Source organism: Scyliorhinus canicula, chromosome 2, assembly GCF_902713615.1.
Source record: "Scyliorhinus canicula chromosome 2, sScyCan1.1, whole genome shotgun sequence".
NCBI classification, from domain to species: Eukaryota; Metazoa; Chordata; class Chondrichthyes; order Carcharhiniformes; family Scyliorhinidae; genus Scyliorhinus; species Scyliorhinus canicula.
In genome coordinates this window covers 229,817,535-229,843,102 of record NC_052147.1, presented here as the reverse complement: position 1 = coordinate 229,843,102, position 25,568 = coordinate 229,817,535, and the positions used below count along the sequence as shown (strand labels likewise).

General features: G+C 46.3%; 1 protein-coding gene across 7 annotated transcripts in view; it reads right to left on the bottom strand.

Annotated features, from left to right (window-relative positions):
- Positions 1-14,433: 14,433 nt before the first annotated feature.
- xirp2b (xin actin binding repeat containing 2b) overlaps positions 14,434-25,568 on the bottom strand; it is a 164,516-nt gene continuing 153,381 nt past the window's right edge. For all 7 annotated transcript variants that reach the window (XM_038789726.1, XM_038789725.1, XM_038789728.1 and 4 more), the window contains 2 exons: positions 16,660-16,793; positions 14,434-14,645 (listed from right to left, as the gene is read on the bottom strand). In XM_038789726.1, the coding sequence (XP_038645654.1) occupies positions 16,699-16,793 (95 nt within the window). In that variant the 3' untranslated portion in view covers positions 14,434-14,645; positions 16,660-16,698. The remainder of the gene's footprint in view (positions 14,646-16,659; positions 16,794-25,568) is intronic.

Genomic DNA, 25,568 nt, shown 5'->3' with positions numbered 1-25,568 from the left:
GGCCCAGCGTGTGCTCGAGGGCTGCTGCATACGGGACAACCTTGTCACCTCCAGATTTGCCAACTAAGAGGCCTGGCCACTGGCAGCTCCACCACCCTATTCCCCTCTCCATACCCCCGCCACCTCCACCACTCCCTTCCCAGTGGTGCCTCCTTCCCCATAGCCGCTCACATCCTCCCCTGTCCCTCTGCCCTTCACTCCATCCCACCACCCCAGCTCCCCTCCCCCCTCCGAGGGTCCTACCAACATCACTACAGGATGTTGACCCTGGGAAGGCAGCATTAACATGTCTTGTCCTTGGGACGGGTGATGATGACGACTTGTTGTGAGATAAGATCTGTGTTCCTCGTCGTTTGACAAAGTCAGACTCCTATCTTCAGGATCATCTTCCACTCTTGGCCTGCGTGATCCCCTTGGAGTGGTGGGAGTGGTTGGGGGTGGGGGCGAGGGTTATGGAGATGGTGAGCGGTGATGTGATACTTACTGAGTAAGCTGTCCGACAAGGCAACCTTACAGTTCTGGTTCCGTTCCCTGCTGCCTCTGAGTGGCCCCAGGTGTAACATTCAGTTGTCCTGGGGGCCCTGCCACATTCCATCTGCCAACACCCATACCTTACACCACCAACCTCTCATACACTCAACCTAGCATGCCCTCTATACCCAGCTAGCCCAGGCCATTCCTCACACCCTCAGTCAGAGGATTGAAGCAGGTCAGAATGTTGGTGAAAAGGTGTTTAATCATGACTATATACATTGCTGTACCCTGACCACTACCTCTAATCTAAGCACTACGCCCATGCCAACTTAACTGGTGTCTAAGTTTCTTATTTTACGTGGCCTACCGCTCAGTCTAGGTGGGACCTCAAACATGGGGGCGGCCTGCTGCGAATCTCGCTCTCTGACCTGAGATGCTTGCCTTTGGTGGCCATGCTCTGGAGAGCCTGGTCCTGGATGGGCCTGGCTGACTTTCGGGTGTCACAGATGACGAAGTACTACCATGTTCTGCCCTCCGCTCATGAAATGCACCAGTATCAGGTGCAGGGGTTTCAAAAGCACTGATGTGTTCCCTGTGCGAGTCACCGGCAAGGGTCACATCACTTTCTCCTCCCTCAAGGTATTCAATGGCACATGAGCTACTCCAAGGATGGAGATGAGGCCGGAGTGAACTCTGGAGGCTCCACCGCCATCTGGTGCTGCCAGGCCCGGAGGCCCACTCTCGTCTCTACAAGGATCTCAATGTCCTCAACTATGGAGCACAGAAGATGGACCACATCCCTCAGCGAGTGAGTCAAGTCCTTCTGCGCCTTGGTCATGTCCCTCTGTGACTTGCCCAGGTCAGTCTTCGCCCAGCTAATGCTCTTGATACCCTCAGCCATGACCATTTGTGACTGGGCCAACCTCGGGAGCACCTCAGCAATGTCCATGTGGGCCTGGTACATGTCTACCTGTGACTGGGCTCTCTTGTCCTGAGCCGAAGCCAATGACCACCCAGTGTGCCCCAAGCCTTGGACGTCTTGGCCCATGGCTGTGATGTTTTGACCCAAGGCTTCCACCTCGAATGCCACCCATTCAGTGTTGGCCTGGGTACCACACATTGTCGGCACAATCTCCTACACCTGAAGGCAATTGGATCCCGCCAGCTACACTTGCAGGCGCTGGAAAGTTGCTGACACGGTCTCCTGTAGATCCTGGCTCTGTACCTGCATCTCCAGCAGTGCTGGGATCATACTTTCCACAAGTGCGATAACTGTCCAGACTACATATATAAAAGCAAATTAGTGCGATGCTGGAATCTGAAACAAAAGAGAAAATGCTGGAAAATCTCAGCAGGTCTGGCAGCATCTGTAGAACGAGAAAAGAGCTAACGTTTCAAGTCCAATGACTCTTTGTCAAAGCTAACAGTCAGAGAATGTGGGGAATATTTATACTGTGGAGTGAGAATGAAAGATGAGTCATAGCCACAGAAACCCAGGGAAACGGGGTGCTAAAGGCCACATAAACCAAGGGGAAAGAGTGCTGACGGTAGTCTCCAGAGAGAACAAAAGGTGTGAAAGGTCAAACAGCAGAGAAACTAACATCAGAGGGTAAACTGTGACAGATGTAGATGTGGGGGGAGGGGAAGCAAAGGGGAGAAGGGGTAAGGGAAGGTGGATAAGATTGGGGGAGTTTAAATATATATTAAGAAAGACAAGAAAGAAAGAAACGGTAAGAGATAGTTGAAATAAAATGGGATGAAAACAAATGGGTCAAGGTAGGGTAGAGCTAATCATCTGAAGTTGTCGGATTCGATGTTGAGACTGGAAGGCTGTAGCGTGCCTAACTGGAAGATGAGATGTTGTTCCTCCAGTTTGCGTTGAGCTTCAGTAGAACATTGCAGCAGGCCAAGGACAGACATGTGGGCATGGGAGCAGGGTCTTGTGTTAAAATGGCAAGCAATGGGAAGGTCAGGATCCTGAATGCACACAGACCGAAGGTGCTCAGCAAAGCAATCACCTAGTCTGCGTTTGGTCTCTCCGATATAGAAATTTCCGAATCGCTGGGCGGCTGCGGCCGAAGAATCCCACCATCTGCCTTGTGCACCATTAGGTGCGGAAAGAGAAAGTGCAGCATTCAGAAATGATGTAAGGAAGTACCTCTTCACACAATGTAATAGAAATCTGGAACTCCATTCTCCAAAAAGCAGGTTAGATCAGTTGAAACTTTAAATTTGATATACTTTTGTTAAGCAAGGGTACTGGAGGTTACAGAGCCAAGGTATGTAAGTGGAGTTAAGATACAGATAAGTGTGCCTGCGTCGGTTTCCTCTGAATGCTCCGGCTTTCTCCCACAGTCCAAAGATGTGCATCTTTTGGATTGGCCATGCTAAATTGTCCCTTAGTGTCCAAAAGTTAGGTGGGGTTATGGGTTTACAGGGATATGGTGGGGGGTTGGGCTCAGCTTAGGGTGTTCTTTTGGAGGGTCGATGGAGACCCGATGGGCCAAATGCCCTCTTCTGCACTATAGGGATTCTATGATTCTGTAAGCCATAATCTAATCGAATGATGGAACCGGCTTGAGTCGTTGAGTGATCTACTCCTACTCCTATGTTCCTAGCTCATTGAAAAAAATACTGATTGTTAAGCAAATTCGCATTATTGGCAATTGTATGTTTGCTGTTTTGGTGGCTTTCATGAAGTTGACATTGTGCAAAGAATTTGCCGAGAAGTAAAACCAATTACAAACAAATAAGCTCCTTTCGTGGATATATGAAGAAATTGCACACAGGAACATATTTGTGTTTAATACATTTGTGCAGCTGTAATTACTCAGATTGCTGTCTAGCTTCACTCTGTGTTGTACATACTGACCTAATTCACACAATCTTTTAGCCAGTGGCGTGTTGATGCACATGCACATTTACCTGAGTTTAATGACAGGCACCATACCTCTCTTGTATTAGTAACCCATTCTCACCAATGTGTTACCAATTTTACTGCAGTCCACAAGCCTGGAGGCGAAGCAAGCACTCACCTCAGTTCTCAGCTGAAACAATAGGGCATTCACCATGCAGAGCCTTAGTACGCTTAATCTGACAAATCACTGCATATTATTATCCATACTTAACTGCAAAATGGTCCTTTATGTTCTGTCACAACACTCTGGGCTAGTGCGTGGCCAATTTCAGCCACTTGACCTTGAGTCACAGAATAGGTGACATTAGATTTTATTTAAAATACCTGAAGTCCTTGGTTGAGCCCAATAAACTACAATCACCAGGTTTGTAACTTTACAACACAAGTAACCTTTTATAATGCACAGTATGATAATTGAACAGACAGAAAATGTAACTAATTATCTACTACCCATTTCCCAAACGGCCTTTCCTAACTCGCTCCACACTCTACACACACAGGAGAGACATACTACACAGAGGGGAAAGGGTGTGGAAAGGGAAAGAAAATATTAATAAAAATAAAAGGATAAGAGGACAATCTGGGCATCCTTCGACACTAGATGGTATATTGCAATCATTTTGAAACCTACAGTTCTATCATTTTACTGGAGAAGTTGAATTCTTCAATTCAGATGATGAAACTGCCATGTGTAACAGATGTGACAAGAACACACTATTTCTCTGAGAAGCCAGTTTTCAGACAGAGAAACTGCAGATGTTACAATTCAAGGTCTATTTTACAATGTGTAACAAGGTACCACTGTGATGGCCCCAATAAGTCTGGTGATAGCAATAGGAAGATGGTTTGATGGCTACACCCCAGATATCGGACCACTGATATCACGAATTGCAAGGCAATATACGTGCCTTTGTAATGATTGGGTAGTGTAATTGAGCAACTGACTTTTAACGTGATTGGTTAATTATTCTCATATACTATGCATGATGTAACCTTAATTGATAGTCATGATTGGACATAGATAACTGGTAACAAATGATTGGCGTATGCTAATTTCTTGCAATTGAATCTCAAAATATAGCTGTCTGCTATTCTTCAATCTGAGCTTTTTGCTGTCCTAATTAGAATGCCGATAATCCTCGCTGTAGCCTGTAAATAAAGACTAGATTTTGTGAGCGAGAGTGAAGTACAGTACGTCGAATAGCTGTACAAATTTTCCTTCAACAATATGGGTCTTTGATGCACTGGTATGATTTTAAGTCAATGTCTTTGTGAAATTCAGACTTTCGTTTTGGTACTTTTTCCTTCTAGGCTTGATGTTTTCTCTTGAAAATTTGTCTACCTTCTCTGCAGACTCAGCATCATTTCAGATTTATAGCAAAGAATGTGTCAGGCATTTTGCTTTCAAAAGAATAGAGCATTTTTTTCACTTCAGCAAGCAGAACAGGAAGAGAGTCCCCTTCACTTCCAAGGGCTCAGCACTTCTGCAAAATTCTCTCAGAAAGCAGCACGCAGGAACAAATCACTGACTGTTGTCAGGCAGAATACTGTCCCTGGCCAACACACCAATTGCCTGTTAACCGAAGAAACCAACTCCCTCCAAACCTGGTTCTTAAGATCCACTCAATGCTGAAGAGTCTGGCTTCCCCTTTCCAAGATACAAACCCGGGAACACAGTGTCCTGGCAAGCAGGCTGTTTCACTTTGAGTCTTCTGCTTAAAGGCTCATCCCAATTATGGGTCGACGGACCAAAATAATAAAATAAGATAAACGAAATGAGAGCAAAGGAAACAAACAGGAAGGACTCTTACAGTTCCCAAGATAATGCATTGAAATTTTAAACAAGATTACACTAGGGAAGATAACGCTGGGCTATTTACATTGGTACCTGAATCTATGAAGTCTTAACAGATCTGCAAACTTAGCTAATATCATGGAAAGTTATCCATTTTCTGTATGGATCTGGAAAATTCTGCTGTTGAAGAACTTAAATATCTTTGCAGGATGCTGAGAACAACAAATCTTGATCTAAATCTTGGGCGGGATTCTCTGACCCCGCGCCGGGTCGGACAATCGCCAGGGGGGCGCGAACCATGCGACGCCGCTCCAACGATTCTCCGGCAACCAGAGAATTAGCGGCAAGGGCACCGGCGCGGTCGCCGATTGGGGGCCGCTCAACGTGACCCCATCCCGGCAAATCTCCGCACTCGACGGGCTGAATGCCCACCGAGTTTGGCCGAGTCCAGCCAGCGTCGTTCGCGTGTTGTCCTACCCAGCGGGACCTCAGCGTTCATGCTACGGCGGCCATCCTGGTGTGAGGACGGGGGAATCTGATTCTGGGGAGACCTCCATGGTGGCCAGGCCTGCGATCGGGGCCTACCGATCGGCGGCCGTGCTTATCCCGGGGTAGGCCTATGTTCCTCTACGCCGGGCCCCTGTAGGACTCCGCCATGTTGCCCGGAGGCCGGCACGGAGAGACAACCCACACGCATGTGCAAATTCGCGTGGCCGTGGCGCACATGCGTGGACCTGCGCCGGCCGTGCTGGTGCCCATATTGGCAGTTGGTGCTGCTTGAAGCGCCCCAGTGCCATGCTGGCCCCCTGTGTGCCGCAGGATCGCTGCTCCTAGGGGCCAGATGAAGCCGTCGTAAAACGCTCCGGCGTTTATAATGGCGTCAACACTTAGCCCCATTATCGGAGAATCCCGCCCCAAGTATTTGTCTCAGTGTTTTATTATTGGTCATTGTAGAAAGACAATTGAGGTGAAAGTTAGGCATTTACAATGAACATGGGCAAACCTGGGAAATCATTGGCATAATCCCTTTGGCAACAAACTCATTGGTTGCATTTTCTCGAAGCTTAACCAGGGAAAGTTGCACTTTTAGTCTATCAGTTATTATCTCAATGTTTAAAAGAGTGAAATATAATATTCAGTAGTCTAGGATTGAAATGATTTATGCCCCTGTAACTCCTTTAAACAAAAGCATGTAATATCTGCTTCTGACCTTTACTACTTATTTGCAAACTCATTCATTGCAGGCATTATTTCAAAAATGATGCAAGAGTTGAACCAGCAAAAAAGCTCTGCGCAACCTTTTAAATGCACTGTCAGGAGCACACCGAGAGACAAGGTAAGGATGGAAAGCTTAGCCTTTTCGTTTCTATTTCAGATTACTACATTGCTTGTCTGACCAATATCAGTATTACATCAGGACAAAGTTATGAATATTCAAGTGCCATCTGTGCCCAGGTGCAGTAGAGCATGATTCAAGGGCCAGAAATGAAGAATGCATAACCTCACTGATTGAGACTACAAGTAGACATTGAAGGCGAGAAAAATAGACCCACAGTTATGGGTGTCACCATGTCAACCAGAATGACCATTTATGCTATCTATGGTGGAATGACATTGACTGTCTACTTCCTCATGTCAATGTATCAGCAAGTGCATGCTTTGGCAATTACATTGTTAAGCTAATCACCATATTAAAGACAGGTAATGGTTATGGCTCAACCTCCAAAAGAGTATAAAAGGACACAGCAGAACAGTTGCTGTGGGGGACAGTTGCTGTGGAGTTTGTACTTCTGCTGAGTTGGATGCAGAATAAACGTGTGGAAGATAAAAAAAAACAAGCTGCTGTATTATTCCTCCATCATATAATAACAGTTAATATTAACAGCTCCCCCCCATTTCTGCATCCTCAACACAGCAGACAATTTGCTGAACCTCTTTTCCAAAATGGCATAACAACATATTACCTTAAAGCAACACTTCCCTAACTAACTCTTCACAATTCGCTTTGTTTGTCATAGATTATCACAGAATTTACAGTGCAGAAGGAGGCCATTTGGCCTATCGAGTCTGCACCAGCTCTTGGAAAGAGCACCCTACCCAAGGTCAACACCTCCTCCCTATCCCCATAATCCAGTAACCCCACCTAACACTAAAGGCAATTTTGGACACTATGGGCAATTTATCATGGCGAATCCACCTAACCCGCACATCTTTGGACTGTGGGAGGAAACCGGAGCACCCGGAGGAAACCCACGCACACACGGGGAGGATGTGCAGACTCTGCACAGACAGTGACCCAAGCTGGAATCGAACCTGGGACCCTGGAGCTGTGAAGCAATTGTGCTATCCACAATGCTACCGTGCTGCCCTTTAATGTTCACATTTGTTTTCAATGTTCACCCATTTTTGTTACCAACCTTGCCTGCTGATCCTCAACAGCAATGGGTGGCACAGAAGAAGAAAGATGATGGTGATGAGGACAAACTCACCCAGGAGAAGTTACATGATATTGCCATTCCTCATCACAGAAGGAAATATTAACTGGGTGACTGGAAGAGGAAATATGGATCAGAATCCCACTCATTACTCTGTATACATCACATAATCGTTCCTGGTAATTATTAGCCAGTGACATGTGAAATACTTCTCTCAAACAAGATATTGAGGGCATGCTCATAAGACACACCATTTGTAACATGATTATTGGGCCATAACTGCCTGTTTCCCCATTGTCACATTTAGGGGTACCCCAATGATGCGTTGGGGAACTCCTCGTGAAAGATCCCACGTAAGGGTTTACCCAGCTGATGCGACCATCAATTCACTCAAAGACACGAGTAGAAGCAAACCGAGGTTTTAATCAGCTTAGAACAGAGCCTGCCTGCAACTAGTACAATACTGTGGACGCCTACAGGTCAACTGCTCTTTATACTTCCTTTCAAGGGGAGGAGCCATGGGCGGAGCCCGTACATGCCCCAACATATCCCTCTGTGGGTGAAGCCACACAATGGCCCATAGGTGGAGCCCACAAGGTCAACAACATAACATAGCTGTAACACAAAGGCAGAACAACACTGGTGAATTACTAGTACTATACATTCACCACATTCACCCCCTGTTAAACAATGAGGTCCGGTGGGGGTGACGGGCTCATATGTTCAGCCGGTCTGGCTCATGGATTGTGTGCTGTGATCGCCGAAGCTCTGGTGTTGTTGCTGGTCCGGGTGTCAGGCTCATCCGTGCTGGCATCGGAAGTGGGGCCGGTGCGGACACAGGCGTGGACTCTGGGTGCGTCTCTTCTAGAGGTTCATTCCTGTGGACCGGTGTGGCGGGCGGGAGGGAGCGCAGAAGCCATATAGGGGCGGGGCGCTGGACATGGTAGGTTGGGCGGGATATAGTGGGGGGGCTGAGGTGGTGGTGGAGCCTGCGGGCGCCAGGTCCCGGAGGGAGACGGTATCTTGTCGGCCATCGAGGTGTTCAACATAAGCATACTGGGGGTTGGAGTGCAGGAGCTGGACCCTCTCTACCAGAGGTCCTATGGTCCTGATGTGTTTTCTGAGGAGGACTGGTCCCGGTATCTTCAGCCAGGACGGAAGCGAGACCCCTGAGGTAGTTCCCCTAGGGAAAGCAAACAAACGGTCTGGAGGAGTCTCGTTCGTGGCCGTGCAAAGGAGGGACCTGATAGAGTGGAGTGCATCGGGGAGGACCTCCTGCCAGTGAGAAACTGGGAGATTCCTGGACCGCAGGGTCAGTGGGACGGTCTTCCAGACCGTCGCATTCTCCCTCTCCACCTGCCCGTTTCCCCTGGGGTTGTAACTGGTAGTCCTGCTCGAGGCGATGCCCTTACTGAGCAGGGACTGACGCAGTTCATCGTTCATGAACGACGAGCCCCTGTCGCTGTGGACATAACTGGGGAAACCAAACAGGGTGAAGACACTATGGAGGGCTCTAATGACAGTGGACGTGGTCATATCGGGGCAGGGGATTGCAAATGGGAAGCGGGAGAACTCATCTATAATGTTGAGGAAATATGTATTGCAGTTATTGGAGGGGAGGGCCCTTTGAAATCGATACTGAGGCGTTCAAAGGGCCGGGATGCCTTTACCAGGTGGGCCTTATCCAGTCGATAGAAGTGTGGTTTACACTTCGCACAGATTTGGCAGTTCCCGTTCATAACTCTGACCTCCTCGGTGGAGTAGGGCAGGTTGCGGGCTTTGATATAATGGACGGGCCGGGTGACCCCTGGGTGGCAAAGGTCATCGTGGATAGCCCGTAGTCGGACATCTTGTGCGCGGGGCAGGGCATCTGGGGACTCGTTGAGCTTCCCAGGACGATATACTATATCGTAGTTACAGGTGGAGTGTTCGATCCTCCACCTCAAGATCTTATCGTTCTTGATTTTGCCCCGCTGCGTATTGTCGAACATGAAGGCTACCGATTGTTGGTCGGTGATGAGGGTAAACCTCCTACCCGCGAGGTAGTGCCTCCAGTGCCGCACGGCTTCCATGATGGCTTGGGCTTCTTTATTGACCAAGGAGTGTTGAATTTCAGAAGTGGTGAGGGTGCGCGAAAAGAACGCTACCGGTCTGTCTGCTTGGTTGAGGGTGGCGGCGAGAGCGACCTCTGATGGAAGGGGACGGACTCGTCCACCGCGCGCATCACGACTTTGGCGATGACGGCCTTGATGCAGCTGAAGGCCTGGCGGGCCTCAGTTGCCAGTGGAAAGATGGTGGCCTTGATTAGTGCGCGCGCTTTGTCCGCATAATTGGGACCCACTGGGCGTAATATGAAAAGAACCCAAGGCACCTCTTCAGGGCCTTGGGACAGTGAGGAAGAGGGAGTTGAAGGAGGGGGCGCATACGGTCAGGGTCGGGCCCTAGGACCCCGTTCTCCATGACGTAGCCGAGGATGGCCAGTCTGATTGTGTGGAAAACGTATTTCTCCTTGTTGACGGTGAGATTGAGGGTTTGGGCGGTTTGGAGAAATTGGTGGAGGTTGGCGTCGTGGTCCTGCTGATCATGGCCACAGATGGTGACATTGTCCAAGTACGGAAATGTGGCACGCAGTCCGTACTTGTCCACCATTCGGTCCATTGCTCTTTGGAACACCGAAACCCCGTTTGTGACGCCAAAGGGGACGCAGAGGAAATGGGAAAGGCAGCCGTCTGCCTCAAAAGCCGTGTAGTGGCGGTCCTCCGGGCGGATTGGGAGCTGGTGGTATGCAGACTTCAGATCCACCGTGGAGAACACCCGGTAGTGTGCGATCTGGTTTACCATGTCTGCAATCCGGGGAAGGGGGTACGCATTGAGTTGCGTGTACCGGTTAATGATTTGGCTGTAATCAACCACCATCCAGAACTTTCCCCCGGTCTTGACGGCCACCACCTGAGCTCTCCAGGGGCTATTGCTGGCCTCGATGGCACCCTCCCGCAAGAGACGCTGGACCTCGGACCTAATGAATGTCCTGTCCTACCCCGCCCATGGCTCCTCCCCTTGAAAGGAAGTATAAAGAGCAGTTGACCTGTAGGCAGTCCACAGTATTGTACTAGTCGCAGGCAGGCTTTGTTCTAAGCTGATTAAAACCTCGGTTTGCTTCTACTCGTGTCTTTGAGTGAATTGATGGTTGCATCAATTTAATCAGCTTAGAACAGAGCCTGCCTGCGACTAGTACAATACTGTGGACTGCCGACAGGCCAACTGCTCTTTATACTTCCTTTTAAGGGGAGGAGGCATGGGCGGAGCCCATACGTGCCCCAATATATCCCCCTGTGGGTGAAGCCCCATAATGGCCCAAAGGTGGAGCCCACAAGGTCAACAACATAACATAGTTGTAACACAATGGCAGAACATGATACTAATACACTGGTGAATTACTAGTACTATACATTCACCACACCAGCAATGTTTCATAGCAATTTCACTGGGCTAGAAACCAACAAAGTGATTTAAATCGTTAACAAATGCTTCTGTCAGTTTTACACTCATAGTTACTGTGATAGAATTAGAGGGGGAAAGAGCATTTTTAGGCTCAGAGTAACTATCTTAAACACCCAGACTGAACCCCGCACAAGCCATTCCCCCCACGGCTCAGACCTCCCAGGGACCCTCACAACCGCTCTCCCCCCCCCCCCCCCCCCCCATTAACTTAACCCCCCCATTCCTCTGCCCCAACCTCCTGACCTGACCCAACACCCCCTGACTCGACAACTCAGTCCTGATTACATCCCCCCAACCCGATCGATCACCCTGACCTGCTCCTCCTGATGTCCGGACCCCCCCCCCCCCCCGGATATCGGGGCCCCACTCACCGATGTTCAAACTTCCCCTTCCCCACTGTCTGGACCACCCCCAATCCTAAAGTCCAGAACCTCTCATCCCCATGTCCTGATCCACCCCCAACCCCCACCCCCATTAACTTACCGTGGAAACATATCTTCTTCTTTTCAATAGGAACTTTAAACTCACCAGCTTTATGGCAGCCAGTGCTGTAAAAAGGGGGCATGTCCTCCTTCGGCTTGCTCCTTATGTACTTTGCTGCTGGGGCCAGGGACGCATCTTGCTTCTTCTGTCTCACTTGGCCTGAGTCAGGAAAGTTGGGCGAGACAGTCACTTTCCATTTCAAGTGCATGTAAGCCGCTACGAGTGCCAATCCACTGCTGATTGCCACTCTGTGGAAGTTATGGGCAATGGCTTTCAGAATAGCATTTCTAAAGTGTAGAAAGTTTCTCACGGCGCACAAAGGGAATTGCGACATCAGTTTATTTTGAGATCAAAGATGACTGTGTTGAATCTGCAATGGTTCCACAATGTGCTGACCAATTTTGTTAATAGCGAGAACACTCACTTTGCAACTGTGGGATATACAAAGAAGACGCTGCCATGCTCCATCATTGCCTAGAGCTTCTGTTTTACAGCTTCTAATGTGAGTTTCCTTTTGCTTTATTACTGTCTGCCATTTCTTTCTCTCATTTGAGCACAAGCAAATGGTGCCTTTAGGTACAGTGCGTTTTCAGCCTGTCAACTGTTGTGAAAAGAAAATTGTCCCATTCTACATGGCCAATTACTTTTAAATTATAGCATCCCTTTAAATTTCAGCTGTTGCCTCCTCCGGAGGACAGCTCAAAGCAAAATTATAGAAGGGCCATGTTACTATGACATGAAATGACCTGTGGTCATTCAGCATAGTGCACCTTTCACTATAATTGCTGTAGCTGGTAACCAATCCTCACTTCACTTAGCTGGGGTCAGGAAATACAAGCTGATCTATGCTATTTTTCTTACCAACTAAATAAAGAGTAATGCACTTTGTGTAATTTCAAATGACTAGAAAAATTAAGGACAATGTATGAATACAGCTTTTTATTATGCATGAAAAACAGACACAAAAGCAAGGTTACAATTTACTGATGAAGAATTAAAAGTAGTAAATGGAAGCAGAAACAAGCTACATACAAGTGAACTGTTATCAAATAGATTTAAAGTTGAAAGTGTATAATCTAGAAGCAGCTAAATGATTTTTGACTTCTTTACATTGAGTATTTTAGATGTGCATGTAACTATTAAGAAAAATTTCCATTTAAAAAGAAATTAACATAGAATTATACCAATTACGAGCAACAGCTCTATCAATAAAATGATCATAACTTTTACTATGCACTCCAGGTGCTTTACTCAAATTTAAACTGGTCTGTACAGCAAGAGAGATAAGCTCAAAAACCAACTTTAAAAACAATAATACGATAGAATATAAAATGTAGCATAAGGCCTGTCTATTCCAATTGTTGTACTAAAAATGTAACATGATGCATCACTCCATGAATTTGTATACTGAAATCACATAGAAGCATATTGCGAAAAAGATTTTGTATATATTCAAAAATGTTACTTGAGAAATAACCAAAATCAAAATTAATGCATCAGGCATGAATACACCTTCATAAATCAATCCAACGGGTTTACATTAAACCTTATTTTTCCTTATTCATCTTCATCATAGCACCTGTTTCTCTTGATTTGTTCTTCAACTGTAAGTAAAAGAGGCCCTTTCTCCACAAGGCTCGCATTGGATAATGGTTCCATCATATGCCTTGAGCCAAGAATATCATGCGGCAATTTATTACCCTCCAATACATTTGGTTCAAATTCAGCATCCAAAAAGTCACAAAATGAAGCATAATCCTTTTGTTTACTATTACACTGCATCTCTGAAGACTCCGTTAGACCGAGGCCAAGGAAGTCATCTTCTTCTGAATTCTGATCAGCAGGTGAGAAGTTATATTCAGCATCATTTATTCCATAAACAATGTCATCCAGAGATTTTGTACCTTTCACTTCAGAAATAGGTTGTAATAGGTTCACAGTGCCCTCTCCAAATGACTGATTGGATAAGTTACTAGCATGTTGCTTAGAACCAGTTGCCAACTGTTTACCATTAGGGAAGTGTGAAAGTGTTACATCAATTTGGCTCACTCGATCTGTTGAGATATTATCACCTAATTCTGCTGTTAAGGTTTTATTACATGATTGTGCGCATTGATTAATCATAGCCTGATCTGGGAGGGTTGAAGGTTCTTCAACTGGGTCATCAAATCGCAGAAAATCTATCTGTCGCACACCCCTATTATTGTTGTTATTGGAATTTAAGTCTTCAGGAGAAGTTTCACTCTCTTTATCACTGACAGCCAAGGATTTCATTATCTCTTCAGGCTTGAGCAGATTCCCTTCAAAGTCTTTTGGATCCTTTACCTCAACATCACTAAACAGTTCACTTGTTCCATTTAAACATACTTCACTTGTATTGTTTCCATCATTCAGTTCCATTTCCACATTCTCTTTACCATCCACTTCATACTGTACCTCACTGTCTTCTTTCTCAATATTTTCAGAAGCAGAATGATCATTACCCAAGATGCTTTCTGCTTTTTCCACTGCTTTGATTTGTGGTTGCAGAGTACTGACTAATGATTCTGTTGGTTCTTCGTACTCATTTACTTCAGATTTCAATGCTTGTTCACTGGAACCTTCTGGTGGCCACTTTGGTTTTGTCACTTTCACATCTTCCTCTATATTGAAAGTTTTCTTATTTGCATCAATAGAAGGTGGCCAGTTAATATTTAACTTATTTCTCTCTGAAGCCTTCACGATCTGATCAGGTGAATTTTTCAATTGTTCCTCTATATCCCTGCTCTGCTGCTCTACATCATTTTCATCATCCAACTGATAAACATCATTGCTAATTGTTTTCTTTTCTCCCAAAGACTCCATATTCGTAGAATCTGGGGTTGCCTTACTGCCTGGAGAATTTTTATTAAGAGAGAAGTTGGTTTGGCTGTTACTTATCCGGCTTCCTTTGTATGGTGTGTGTCCAAAACCTTCATCATAGTTGCCTTTGGACTTGAAAAGCTGCTTAAAATGAGGTTTGCAGTACATTTGTCCATGGAGAGATGCATAATTTCCAAGACTTGTGAAAACAAAAAGTAAAATTTAACATCATCGTAAAGTCATTTCATTGGCACAGAAGCCATCATTAAATAATCTTAGGCTTGATATTCCCGCCCAGACGAGGGTCTATTCCATGTCGGGCGGGTTTTATTAATAGCAGATGAACCTGATTTTGGGGTTCCTGTTGCCAGCAATTTTGAACAGCATGCAATCCCGCATGCATCTGTCCCAATGTTACCAGCTCTACTGTGGAGATGGCCGTTTAGAATTGGCGCAATATAGATGGAGTCAGGTTGGCTTTTGAAAGTGACATGGTTCACATCAGCTCAGAGGTAACTTGAACTATAGAGAACCCTGGTTTGGAGTCTGGAACAATTTTGTTTTCGTTTTTTTATTAGTGTCGATGTACCCAATTCTTTATTTTTCCAATTAAGGGCCAATTTAGCATGACCAATCCACCTAGCCTGCACATTTTTGGGTTGTGGGGGTTAGACCCACGCAGACACGGGGAGACTTTTCAAACTCCACACGGACAGTGACCTGGGGCCGGAATCAAATCATTGGAGTATATTATTCATTGGATAAAGTGCTCTCAGATTTGGCTGTGTCAACTATCCCCTTCGCTTTCATATTTTCATTGAATTTCAATTCAGACATCTGTGTGACTGCTTCAAAGTTTGGGCAGATATCTGAGCTCTCTGAAGTTCAGTTCTGCCATCTGTTTCAGTGTTTCAAAGCATTGACAAATAGCTAAACCTCTAGCTGACTTCAAAAGCTTTAATATAATCAGTGCTGGAGGCTTTATCAATACAATTGTTGAAGAAATGTCATTGTGAATACTTGGCTGATTTCTAAACCCACTAATGGATGAAGTTCAGCAGGTGTTCTTGACACCACTGTTAAGTGAACTCTGAGTTTGGTTGTTTTGAGAGATTTATGAGGTCTTTTTTTTTAAAAATCAAGGGCGTGGCTATGCCAGCATTTATTGCCCATCCATATTTGCGCTTGAAAAGGTGGTGGTGAGCCACCTTCTTGAATCGCAGCAGTCCATGTAGTGGATTAATAAAATTATTAAGAAAATTGTTCCTTTTCAAGTGGATATAAATAACTGTTGGTTTATCTTTACAGTTTCATGACCTCAAGTGAATTTTGAATAATTGTTTGTTTATTTTGACATTTTTGTAAGAATCCCAAAGACTTCCCAGTATTATGATAGAACTTGTGCGTTTTGTACATAATGGATACTGGATGTTTAAGTATGGGGCTAGGTTAGGAGGGGATCGCTATGGTGTGGGTAGAGAGGCTATGGAGAAGAGAGGTTGATGGGATTAAAGAGGTGGTTTGGGGTGAGATGGAATGTAGGGCTGGGACTTGATGGGTGAGGGGCCCCACACCTATCTCCAGAACTCAACTGATGTCCAGCAAATGGAGGTGGGCTTTTTAAACTCCCTGGATTGGCATCTGCCTCCCTCGCTTTCGGGCCTGCTTCCTGAGCCAGTGGCATTGACTCAAGCCTGTCCCTGCCAACGCACATGACGATAGCATGATTCAACTATGTCAGGCAGAAGGCGGGGTACAATGCCAGGAGATGGCCCAACATCGATTGCTGCCTCCACGCTGAAACTCCGGCCCCTTAAATCAAATGCTTCTTTTGCTTTTCTGAGCCGTTGCATGTACAAACCTGATGCACATAGCACATTCATAACGAGTAGCTTCTTTTAATGAACTCAGATTTCATTAAAAAAAATATAAACTAGACTAAAAGTAGTTCATGTGATGTTGCAGCTTTCATGTATTAAGGAGAATGAAACCTACCCGACTAATTTGGTATATCTTTTCTGTTCAACCACAGAACTGTCAAATAATAATTCCTAACTAAATTTATGAACAAATACCATAAAAATATTATGAGGCCTTCCTTGAAGGACTAATCCTGAAACCATTGTATTTAACATACAGCAGAATCGATATTACAATTGTGTGAAACAAATTAAACAAACACAACAATTATGTAGAAAAGAAATATCTCCTACCTTAATTTACTGTTGCAGTGCTGGCAACGGAAACAGGACTTATGAAAGGTTTGCATGTCTGCAGTCAGACTTTCCATAGGATACACTATCTTTCGACAAACTGTGCAGGTCTCCCTGGTAAGAACCTGTATTTTCTAAGACAATAAGTATATGTTACAATTGCTCTTCCTTCTTTTTGTTTTAGTTTTATATTTTTTTCAGATGGGTTAGTTTATGGGTCCAATAATAAAATGTTGTTGCATCCATATAAAAATATATTAAACTTTTTGGTGGATTTTATTCCTTTGCTCAATTTATTTATAATATGATGTAACATAGTTAGTAATAAGAATGTTCAAGTTTTATCCATGAAAATGTGACAATTCAACACTGATTTTCTATCATATTTTAGTGGGAAATGGAATTATTTATTAGCCATTGCTCTGAAAATATGGGCACAATTTAATGGGGGAAAAAAAAGAGCCCCACTTTGGGTGCGCTTAGCTTGCAGTGCCGGGATTGATCCTGCCATTAAATGGAACTCAACTTCTTTTTAGGGGCTCGGCGAGGAACGCCCAGCCAAGGCCACATTTAGACTAATTTCCTGCAGGGCCGAGCACAGCTCGGGGGACAACCAATCTCTCGACCCCCCCGAACCCTCCTCCCACCCTGGGAGGTCCGTATCCCCCCCAAGGCACCAACTTACCAGTTCGAGGGTCATCGAGCCTCCCCATACCACACCTCATAAGGACAGGGCACCCCTGGGCCCGATTCCTGGCAACCCAGCACCAGGACATGTTGGCACTCAGCCTGGCACCCTGGCAGTGCCCATGCCAGCCTGGCAGTGCCACCTGAGCACCCTAGCAGTGTCAGGCTTACACTGCCAGGGTGCAAGGCTGACAGTTCCAAGGTGAGCACAGTAAGAAGTCTTACAACACCAGGTTAAAGTCCACATTGACTTTAACCTGGTGTTGTAAGACTTCTTACTATGCTCACCCCAGTCCAACGACGGCATCTCCACATCATCAATTCCAAGGTGGCCACAGGAGTTCCAGGATACCGCCCTCCCTCCGAGTCCGACCACTGGAGGGCCTCCGATCACCTGAAAAGCTCCCAAGTGCCATTATGCCTGGTCTGCCTTTGAGGAAACAGTGAAAAACAGTGTTACAGCGGGTCTCCCGAGGCAGGGCCTTTCAATCGCTCACCTGGGTAACTCTGGCGTAGACATATTCAAGTGAGACTAACTACTCACTTGAATATGCAAATCTGAATCCCACCCATTGAAGGAGAGATCCAGATTGCAACGCATTGCGGGATCTCGTTAGATCTCACGAGGCGCAACGAGCGTCGTAAATCCTGCAAGAGGTTGGGCGCGATGAAGCCAGCAGATCACACCTTATCTTTTCAATGTTAACACAGTTGGCAATATTCAAGTCTGAATACAGATTCACTTAATTATAATGCTGTCAATTAAATATATGCAACACTCCAGGTCATGAAAATTGTAACATTGAATTGCAAACAACAATCTTAAAAGTGATGCGAATATCATACAGCCTATTTTATATTTCTATGGCAGTCATTTTCAAACTCAGGATCACGACCTGTGATAGGGTTGCGGGTGGACGTTGGGAGGGTCGCGACATTCCGATCGTGGGAAGAAGTGCCCAATGGCCACGACTGGCTTTTAAAAATACCAGCCGCGACCGCTTTCAAGAATGCCGGCCGTCCCATGCATGCGTGCCCCCTCAGCCGGATCTAGCAGGGTGCAGGCCTGGAGCCCAGCGGGGCAGACCGCTTCCTCCATATGCCAGGGCGCTGTTCCAGGAGCAGATTTTTTTTTAAGCGGCTGCAGAGAACAGGTCACATGCACAGTACACTGAATTCACGTACACTGGGCGTGAAATTACTGAGCAGATCTTCCTCCATTTTGTAGATGCCAGCAAGCAAGCAACAAGACTGCATGAGCGAACTGAAGATGGCTTTTTGGACTAAGGAAGAGTGGGCCAGAGACACAAACAGGCCAGGATCTCACGACTGAATCTGCTGGAGAGAGCTTCACAGGAGAGTCCACGACAGGACAAAGCAGTGCTGGTATGAACTCCAGTACCTCTGATAAACAACCCATACAGAAAGGCAACATTGATTGACAAAGCAAGTGAGATCGTGAGGACCAAGCAGGCTCACAGATAACACTAAAGGTAAGCGAAAACGGTGGGTTCTGAAGGTCAGCCTGTGTGGGTCGCGAAGGTCGGCTGGCATGGGTCCCAAAGGTTGGCCAGTGTGGGTCCCAAAGGTCAGCCGGTTGGTAAAAATGGGTCCCCGGAAAAAAAAGTTTGTTCTATAGACTTGGTAACTGCTCAGTTCCTAGGTGCAAAGCAGAGTGAAAAGATGTGTGGTGCCCTTAACATAGATTTTGGACAGCAGTCAGAAAATCCCGCATTTGTTGACCATCAGCACTTCTGCCGGCCTCTTTGTCTGCCACCCCAGTTATAGGTGGTGAGCCCTGTTAACATTTCGAAAAAGGGTTGGGACAATACCTCCTATCATATCCCAGGAATAGTCACATCAGGTGGAATGTACCTCCCTTGAACTGCAGCCTAAATGGGTTGGTGGGGGAGATGGGGAGGTGGAGGGTGTAACTGCATGGAGAACACAGAGGATGGAAAATTTGGTTCCATGCATCTTGAACTTTGGAACTGGCCATTCAATCCAAGTCCATCCTTGGGTTATAATGTTATATTATCCATAAAGGGCTAAAACTAATTGTTATGAGAATGCCCACGTTTATCTGTGGGCATGTGCCGAGCAACAATGTATCACTTCACCAGCCACATGGAGAGCATCAAGAAACACACTTAATGAAACTCCAGTGTTTTGAATCTAAAAGTGTGATTATTTCAATTTCTGAAAGCTGGAGAGATAACAGATATTAATCAACTAATCCCAATAAAATATTCTGCAAGTTCCTTCGAACCTCAAAAACTGAGCAAAGCACGTCTAAATTTATATTGTAGGTCATTCACTCTTGGCCTTCCTCAGTGGCAAATTCATGTGAATGCAACAGTTATTAACCAACGTGTTCCATAAAACATGTTGGTTGGTCATGGCTATCTATTTTCCCCTCAAGCCTGTTCTGAACTGGATGCTGATCTGATTTTTTCAGAAGTGTCAATTGATACAGTACTAACTACTTTAGCTTCTGAGTCGCTAAAGTGGTAATTTTTCAAAATGTATATCTCCTGCGGAGTTTTGCCCACTAGGAGGACCGACTGAGAAAACAAACATGTATTCCCCATGATTTTCTGTTCAGTAATTTTACTAAATCATCCCTCACACATCGACTATCAGGAGGTAAAATAATTATTTCTGTACTTGTTTTGGATTGTTAATTTTACATTTATGCCATATAGCACTTACAGTCCAGTTAAATAATCTGCTTACACCCACAACCTATGGTGCCCCTTCCTCCGGTGCAGCCACCTTTGATACCAGTGAGGCAAATGAGCCCCTCGAATTGGAAGGACGGGAGGTCAATTCATCCGACCCCAACTCGGACGTGGAGACTTTGCCAACAGCGGTCGAAATGGATCTGGTGGTGACCGCCGGGCCGAGCATGGTGGAACCACCCAGGTGTTCGGCCCACAAATGTCGCTCGCCGGTTCGTTACGTCCCCCCGAGCCCACAACAGTGGATTTTTGAGAGACAGCCCTGAGTAAAATGGGCGAAGAATCTCCCCCCTCCTGCCGTCGAGATGGACGACCCACTGGACTTAGTGGGGGGGGGGGGGGGGGTGTTATAACCCGACCACGGGGTCTGGAACACCAGAGTCACTGTGGCCTCCCTTGAATATGATCCTCCCAGATGAAGGGGCTACATCCTTAAGTAAAAGACCCAAGTCTGGGTCTGGCGAGGGGGACCTTTTGGGGAGTAGGAGTTGTATCATCGAAGGTGAAATAAATATTGAATTTGTTTTACAGTCATCACCTCCGCGCGGTCGCTCGCCTGGAACTTAACACTATTGGTCATCTGAAATCTGAACCAATATCTCCAAGACTTGGTGTCATATTTTGTTTTATAATGCTCTTATGAAGTGCCTCGGGATGTTTCAATACATTCACTGGAAAGACGGTGGCTGAGGGGAGACTTGATAGAGGTCTACAAAGTTATGAGAGGCATAGACAGGGTGGATAGTCAGAGGCCTTTTCCAAGGGTGGAAGTGTCATTAAAAGAGGCACAGGTTCAAGGTGAGAGGGGGAAAGTTTCAGGGGAGATGTGCGGGATAGGTTTTTCATGCAGAGAGTGGTGGGTGCCTGCAATGTGCTGCCAGAGAATGTGGTGGAAGCAGGCACATTAGCAACATTTAAGAGGCATCTGGATGGGTATGTGAATAGGGAGGAAACAGGGATACGGACTGAGGAAGGGCAGAAGGTTTTTCCTTTAGTTTGGGCATCATGATAGGCACAGGCTTGGAGGGCCAAAAGGCCTGTTCCTGTGCTGTACTTTTCTTTGTATCAAAGATGCCTATAAACATAAACTGTTGTTGTTAAGGTTGAGGCAGTGTCACATGGTTGTAGTAGAGAGAGTTTTATTCTGCCTGTATCTGAACCTCATTTGGAAATGCTTGATTCTGAGTCTGGGTTCCCAGAATGGAAAATTCTCCATTCTCAGCAACAATGGGAGCCATGTAACCACCGTGTTGCATCCAGTGCTGATCTAGGCACGCAGTTGAATAGCGGGAAAGGCCAGAATTGATATTTGTGTCAGTTTGCTATCTAACCGGCCTGCTCCCGGTGGCGAGTTCCAGATCACACAGCATATCATTGACCCAAATATGCATAAATTTCCATCTCATTAGCAAGATTGAAGTCAAATGTAATGGCCTCCCAGGAATTAATCAACTCCCCAATGAGAAAATTTTAAAATTTGAAGCTGGCACAATGGCTTCTGAGGGGGTGAGGAGATCAGTAGCCATTTCCATTATCCGGCATGCAGCTCCAGGGCACTGGAGCTTCTGTCCCAGTGCTCGGCAATAGGGGACACTCAGGGGGTTGGGCTTGGTCGGGGGGGATGAAGCGTTCCAGGTCGGGGGTCGTTCCTGGGTGAGTGGGATGCGCATGAGCTGCTTTTAGTCTGTCAGGCCGACAAGACTTCTTTAAATATTGTAGATACTCATAACAGGGGCAACTATAGATGGTGCCTGTCTGTCCTACCAATAGCTTCCAGGACAGAGCCCTGTTCTTGGTCTATGCTAACTCCCTTTGACTATGAGCAGCCTCTAGCTTCACAGCTGAAGGCTATTGCTAATAAGGAACTGGCCTTGTTAGTTGTGAGAGCACTTCGCAGCCATAGGTTGTGTCTGCTGTTTGCTCCTGCTGGTGGCTGCAAATGCCTGTCGGCTGCTTTTGCTGTTTCCTTCCTTTTCTGTAGCCGGAAAGAAGGACAATTTTTCTAAGGTACCCAGGTCCTGGAACACTGGGTTCAGGGGTCATGTGGGTCCACAAGGCATCTGGCCTGAGGTAAGAAGATGCTGTGGGACCTGGTGCACAACATTAATCAAATGGGTCACGTGGTGACACCGTTGAAGAAATTCTTTCGCATATTGCTGATGCTTTTGTTTCTTGTGTGGCGATTGCTGCATGAAACAGCCGTGGGCTAAATACATTGGAAGTCAAGGATGTTCAGCTGCAGCTTGAGCGCCGGTGGAATATGTAGATACCAGGATTTGGTTTGGGTGAGATAGGGCCATGTGGGGGGACATGCACAGGTGTTCCACAGCTGCAGCTCCTGGACAGAGAATGGCACTGATATGTGGAACACGTAATACATTGATGGACAGATCATTTCTACGACAAAGACATGACAACACATTCTCCAGCTTATCCTCCATTTCTGTTGAGGAACCTGAGGGCTGATACCGTGTGATTTTTGTTGAAAATGAGCTGATCTAGCTTTGTATTGGTACCAATATGGAACAATGACGTTTCCTTGTTGTGTGTTATATGTGGAATGTGACGTAGCTGATTTACAAATCTTTGTTCCTGTTTACCATGTAGTAAACAAAACATTCTCAAATGACTTCTCGTGGATACAAGTGCCATGTCTCAGACAATGATTATTGTATCGCATTTCAATCAAAGTTTGAAGTCTGAAAAGTTTGCTTGACCTCTAGAAACTTCAGCACATTAGGGGCAGCAGCAAGCAATCAAACTGGGGATATCCTTGTGACCAAAAGGCGAGTGTCCAATCATGGACCGCTCTCGTGGTGCACTGCGCGCTTTGTGGTGGTCTGCTGTGCCCTCCACAACCTGGCACAGCAGCGAGGCCACTTATTGGAGGAGGAGGAGTAGGGACAAGCGACCTAATATAAGGAGGAGGAGGCGGAACAGGAGGGAATGAGGAACTGCAGGAGGGGCCGGACAATAGAGGACAGGCGGTGGCAACATTCCGGCATGTCCGGAGGACCAAGGATGCCCTGCATGTCAGCTCATTCCCTCCACCTCCCCATTCCCCCATTCCCATCCTTCCTCCCATTCCCCTCCTTCCCACCATTCCCCGACCCTCCCAACCTCCCGCACCCCCCCCCCCCCCAACCTACCATGTTCCACCCTCCAAGAGTCTGTGTAACATCACCCGAGGTTGATGGTCTGTGTCACCACTGTCAGTTGGTCAATAAACAAGCTCTGGTGCTCCTCACTTTATACCAAAGTCTGACTCCTGTCTTTTTGCTGACAGCGTGCTCACATCCGCCACCTGAATAGGGGCTGCATCGTTTGATCTTGGACCAACATGCCTGCGGGGTGGGGTAGGCAGTGATCAGCATGGGATGAGGGTATAGGTAGGCCCGCTGTGAAAATTAACGTCACAGAGGCTTCATATTATCATGTATGGCATGTTTTAATGGTGAATATCTGACATTTCCCCTAGCTATAGAGTGTGAGTCCTCCCTGCCCCACAAATGCCCACTTCATGATCCGCAATCTTCTTGATCTCATGTGCTCTACCGCTACGTCTAGGTGTGCCCCCAAGATGCACATCGGAGGTGGAGGCAGACCATTGCTTTTTGTGCCCTTTGGCCTTTGATGGACATTCTCTGCAGGACCTGGGGCTGGAGGGCCCCAACTGACTTATCGGTATCACTGGCATCGCGTGGCATCCTTTTTTGCCCGCTGACTTTGAGATACGCAAGTGTCCGGAGGGGGTGATTTGGAAGAGCTGGAGGCCGCCATTGTCTCCTTGGTGGCAGGCCCCAGGTTGGCTGACAGCACTTCCTCCTCTCTAATGATGTGGAGATGACGGCGTTGGACTGGGGTGAGCACAGTAAGAAGTCTTACAACACCAGGTTAAAGTCCAACACGTGCGTTTCAAACACTAGCTTTCGGAGCACTGCTCCTTCCTCACCGGAGGGGAATGAGATGTACCATTTCACCTCCACAGCATTCAGAAGCCTGGCCTGGTCGGCATCTCCAAAGCCAGGAGCAGGTCTGTGTGGTGCCATGCTTGTTCGTTGACTGGAGTGTGTAGTGAGGGAGTATTTAAAAGCAACTTCCCATTGTTAGCAACGAGCTGCTGAGGGGTAGGTCTGCCGAATCAGAAGGCAATACAGCCAGGAATGGCAAGGAGGTCATGGAGACTCATTTCATAGAACATTACAGCGCAGTACAGGCCCTTCGGCCCTCGATGTTGCGCCGACCTGTGAAACGCCTCTAAAGCCCAACTACACTATTCCCTTATCGTCCATATGTTTATCCAATGACCATTTAAATGCCCTTAATGTTGGCGAGTCCACTACTATTGCAGGCAGGGCATTCCACGCCCTTACTACTCTCTGACTAAATAACCTACCTCTGACATCGGTCCTATATCTATCTCCCCTCAATTTAAAGCTATGTCCCCTCGTGCTATACATCACCATCCGAGGAAAATGGCTCTCACTGTCCACCCTGTCTAATCCTCTGATCATCTTGTATGCCTCAATTAAGTCACCTCTTAACCTTCTTCTCTCTAATGAAAACAGCATGAAGTCCCTCAGCCTTTCCTCATAAGATCTTCCCTCCATACCAGGAAACATCCTGGTTAATCTCCTCTGCACCCTTTCCAATGCTTCCACATCCTTCCTATAATGCGGCGACCAGAACTGCACACAATACTCCAAATGCAGCCGCACCAGAGTTTTGTACAACTGCAACGTGACCTCATGGCTCCGAAACTCAATTCCTCTATCAATAAAAGCTAACACACCATACGCCTTCTTAACAACCCTCTCAACCTGGGTGGCAACTTTCAGGGATCTATGTACATGGACTCTGAGATCTCTCTGCTCATCCACATTACCAAGTATCTTACCATTAGCCCAGTACTCTGTCTTCCTGTTATTCCTTCCAAAATGAATCACCTCACACTTTTCTGCATTAAACTCCATTTGCCACTTGTCAGCCCAGCTCTGCAGCTTATCTATGTCCCTCTGTAACTTGTAACAATCTTCTGCACTGTCCACAACTCCACCGACTTTAGTGTCATCTGCAATTTTACTCACCCATCCTTCTACGCCCTCCTCCAGGTCATTTATAAAAATCTCACATCTTGATGAGCAGAAGAAACATTAAAGAATGTTTTCAAATAGTAATGACTTTCCTAGCCAAAAGTCCAAATTAAAGGGACATTTTCATATTTTCAACTATACCAGTTAAAAACAAATCCAGGGAAACATAGTGCTGTGTGAACATGTCACAGAAGACGAAAGTGCAAATTGATATTCCAAAGGAACTTCTGAATTATTAAGGGAGAAAACACAGGGATACATATTAAAAAGAAGCATACTTGGAGCACTACTCCTGTTCCTATCTTGCTTATCCTCATTTTGTACCAAACTCCATTGGTATTCCAGAGAATTGACTTTAAGATCTTATTCCTCACCGTGGCCTCCTTCT